This window comes from Sturnus vulgaris, chromosome 1, assembly GCF_052056855.1.
Source record: "Sturnus vulgaris isolate bStuVul1 chromosome 1, bStuVul1.hap1, whole genome shotgun sequence".
Classification (NCBI taxonomy): domain Eukaryota; kingdom Metazoa; phylum Chordata; class Aves; order Passeriformes; family Sturnidae; genus Sturnus; species Sturnus vulgaris.
Window position 1 is genome coordinate 33,469,120 of NC_142243.1, and position 3,492 is coordinate 33,472,611.

At 51.6% G+C, this 3,492-nt stretch overlaps 1 protein-coding gene across 1 annotated transcript; it reads right to left on the reverse strand.

Moving 5' to 3' along the window:
- Positions 1-248: 248 nt before the first annotated feature.
- HOXA11 (homeobox A11) lies at positions 249-2,645 on the reverse strand. The gene is made up of 2 exons (XM_014893660.2): positions 1,982-2,645; positions 249-481 (listed from the first exon to the last, which is right to left on the reverse strand). Exons 1-2 carry the CDS (start codon positions 2,643-2,645, stop codon positions 249-251), a joined length of 897 nt encoding a protein of 298 aa, XP_014749146.1.
- Between the last annotated feature and the right edge of the window lie 847 nt (positions 2,646-3,492).

Here is a 3,492-nt window from a genome sequence, read left to right on the forward strand (position 1 = left end):
TCAGAGGTGACGTGCACGTTTAGAAATGGATCCCATGTGTGTCAAAATCAAATCGATTCCAGTTGATATGTAAATATATATATAAAAAAATCATAATCGCAGTTCCAGAGTAGGTTTACATGTGTGTAAAACCTTTGATTCTTCTAGTCCCGTCAGATACACACCTCCTTCCTCCACGTAACCCCGTGGCTTGACCTTGTCAAGGGCGAAATCTGAATTTAATCTCGTCTTGAAAAACGCTACGAGTTTTAAAGTAGTGGATTAGCTGAGTAATATTGTAATCGGTCCCTGTTAATTTTTTTTTCTTTCATTCTTCTGTTCTGAAACCATATTTTGACTTGACGATCGGTCAGATTGAGCATTCGGGAGAGCTGGAGGCGTTTCTCTTTGTTTATGTAGACACTGAAGAAGAATTCCCTTTCTAACTCTCTAATCTGGTATTTGGTGTATGGGCATCTCTTTTTACGCGTACGTTGTCCACCTGTGGAGCGAAAAAAGGCAGAAACATTTGAGACCCGGCTGTGGCCGGCGGCGGGGGCTGAGAAGGGACAGGGGGACTCTCAGGCAAAGCACGGTAACATGGAAAAGACGCGTTTTGCCCGCTCCGGGGTCGGCGTTGGTAGGTCCGGGGCTTGGCGCCAGCCCTCCGCCCTGGCGGGTGCGCGCAGCCGGGCCCGGGACCGGCCGGCACACCCCGGCTCCTGCAGCGCCGCGGCCCCGGGCAGCGTGCAGGGCGAAACCCCCGCCGAGACGCCGGGATCCGGCCTCGCTTCCTCCGCGGGGAGGGCAGCTGGAGGAAGGAGTGGTGGCAGGGGGTTCTTGCGGATTTCACGAGCCGGAGGAAAGCCTTTGTCGGCTGCTCCGCCGGGCGCCGCCACGCACGCGGAGCTGCCCAGGGAGCAGCCATCACCTGGCTGCCTGCAGCGGGCAGCGCTGCGGAGGGCGGGGGGGCCCGCGCCCAACCCTCCCCGAGCCCGTACCCGCTGGGATCTCGCCCTCGCTCCCTGGTCTAATCCCGTCCCTGCGTCCCGAGCAGAGGAAAAGCCCCTGAGCCCAAGGCTGGGGAGTCTCCTTCTCCCCCTAGCCGGCTATTTTCAAGCACGTTCTCCACCGCATCGAGGTATTCTCCTCTCGATTAGCCATTACGGTTTTAAAGTTCATTAAGCAGAATATAAAAGGTTTCAAGGTTCAGGAGCTCTTTACATTAAACGTAGCTGCTATCCCTTTAAAAACTTCCTTTTCTGGTACAGTTCATTGTCGAGGTATTTTTTCCCCCGGCCGTATACTAGCGTTGCCTTTTAAAAAGCCCACATAAAAAAATCAGACTTTGACAGATTGAATAACAATTGTAAGTAACAAACTGTTGGACAGAAGGCAACACGTAATTGCCACAGTGCCTTAGTAAAATGGCTTCCTTTAGACAAAAAGGCCAGCTTTAGGTTAATTTGCTTCTTTTAATATATTGCTACAGTTCAGGCGGCTACTTTATCTGTTAAACGCTATTCTAGCGCAATCGTTAAAACGGCGAAGGCTTTGAATTCAGCTCCTAACTAGACTTCTGGTGCAACACATGGCTTTTATAAAATCACTGGATTACATTGATATCAAAGGAGTCAGGATCTCCTTTTTGGCCGAATTTACAGGCACAGAACTAAAGTTATTATATTTTCAAGAGCTGACCACGGAACTCTTTTCTTACGGTTATTTTTTAAAAAAGCAGGGAAAAAAAGAAAAAAAAAAAAAAAGAGAAGAAAAAGAAAAAAAAAATTAGGCATCCATTGCCCGGTGGGTATTTCACGGCCAATTTCAGCACTAAACACGTGATCTCGCCTTTTATAACAAAGTTTTGTTGGGGGAAATCTAAAGGCCCTTCATAAACCTTATATGCTTATAAAACAGCATATAAAAATTTAACAGCGGCGGTGCGCTAGATTTCAAGCTGCCTTTCCTAAAAGCGCTCCGGCGCTGCCTTTATACGTACTGGAACTGCCGGATTTCTCCTCATTGTTGCCGGAAGATGACTCGGGGCTGCTGCTGCTCTCCGGCCGCCTCCTCCTCTCCTTCTCCGCCGCCGTCGCCGCCGCCCTGCCGCAGCCGCCCTCCGAACTTGAAGTTGCCGCCGCCGCCGCCCCGGCGGCCGCGGGCGCTTTCTCGCCACTCTTGTCTACCGGGTAGTCCGCTGAGGCCAGGTTTTCCGCCGTGCCATAAGCCGTCTCGAAAAATTGGTCGAAAGCCTGGGGCAGGACCCCGTTCCTGCCCACCGTGCTATAGAAATTGGAGGAGACGTTGGTGCTGGGGTGGTAGACGTTAGCTGTGTTTTTGCCGAACATCTCGCCCATGCTAGCAGTGTTGGTGGCAGGCAGGCAGTCTCTGTGCATGATCTCCTCTGCGGAGTAGCAGTGGGGCAGATTGTTCCTGGGGTGCCATTTACTGGAGGGATCAATGGCATATTCCCTGAAGGTAACTTCTCTCACAGGTTGGACCTGGGGTAGGTTGGAGGAGTAGGAGTATGTCATAGGGCGAGAAGACGGGGTTTGGGGCAAAAAAGAAGGGAGGCTGGAAAAATCAGGACCCGAGACGTAGTAAGTACAACTTGGCAAATACATGTTAGAGGAACAAGGAACACGCTCATCAAAATCCATCATTAGGGCTACCTCGGCTTCTCCGCATTAGCTGAGCTTAACATGATTCTCTAACGCAGCTGCCCCTTTGAAGCGGATCCGTGAAGTAAGAGATGGGGAGACGTAGGCTGACGTGGAGAGCTCTCCCGGCGGCGGCAGGGAGGTGCGGTCACGTGGCCCGACGTTGACATTGACGAGCGGCGGGCCCGGGCCCCGCTCCCTTTGTGGCCGTCGCGGGGGAAAGCAACAGCTCGTCGCCAGCGCCCAGGGGCGAGCCGAGCGCAGGTTGGCCGGGGGGGAGCCCTGGGGGACACACAGCCGCCCTGCCACTGCCCCAGACTTAGCCGCCCGGTCCCTGGCACCCTCTGGCTCTGGAGCAGAGAGGCTTATCAATTTCCCCCAGGGTTAGGTGAGACCTTTCTGTTTGTTTGTGGGCTTGCTGGGGCGTTCGGCGGCTCGCCGGCAAAGCTCCGAGAAGGAGGGCACCGCAGAGATGCACGCACGCTTTCTTGTGGAAAGCTGCTTCCGAGGAGGAAAACGCTCCTGAAGAAAATGTCTTTTAATTTTTTTCCTTTTTTTTTTTTTTTTTTTTTTGGGTTCAGTTTGGGCTTTCCCTCCTCCCCTCTAAAAAAAAAAAAAAAAAAGAAAAAAAAAAAGAAAAAAAGCCCTCACTCTTCACTCTTCAGGGTTTTTCTGGAAACCTTACTAGGAAGAATGTGCCAGGGTCAAGTCTTTACTGATTTTCATGGTGAATAGATTACATGCTTGCATTCATGTTCACTTCCGAAGCGCTTAGTGTCTTCCTTCCCTTACTTACATATTAACCTCAAATACCCTGCGCGGCTTCAGCCAAGCTTTACTGGAGGTAGTT

Excerpts from the sequence above, each read along its gene's own strand:
- HOXA11 (XM_014893660.2), bottom strand. The coding sequence starts at position 2,645 with ATGATGGATTTTGATGAGCGTGTTCCTTGTTCCTCTAACATGTATTTG. Across the intron at positions 482-1,981 it reads GGAGAAATCCGGCAGTTCCA|GTGGACAACGTACGCGTAAA; the intron begins GTACGTATAAAG and ends TTCGCTCCACAG.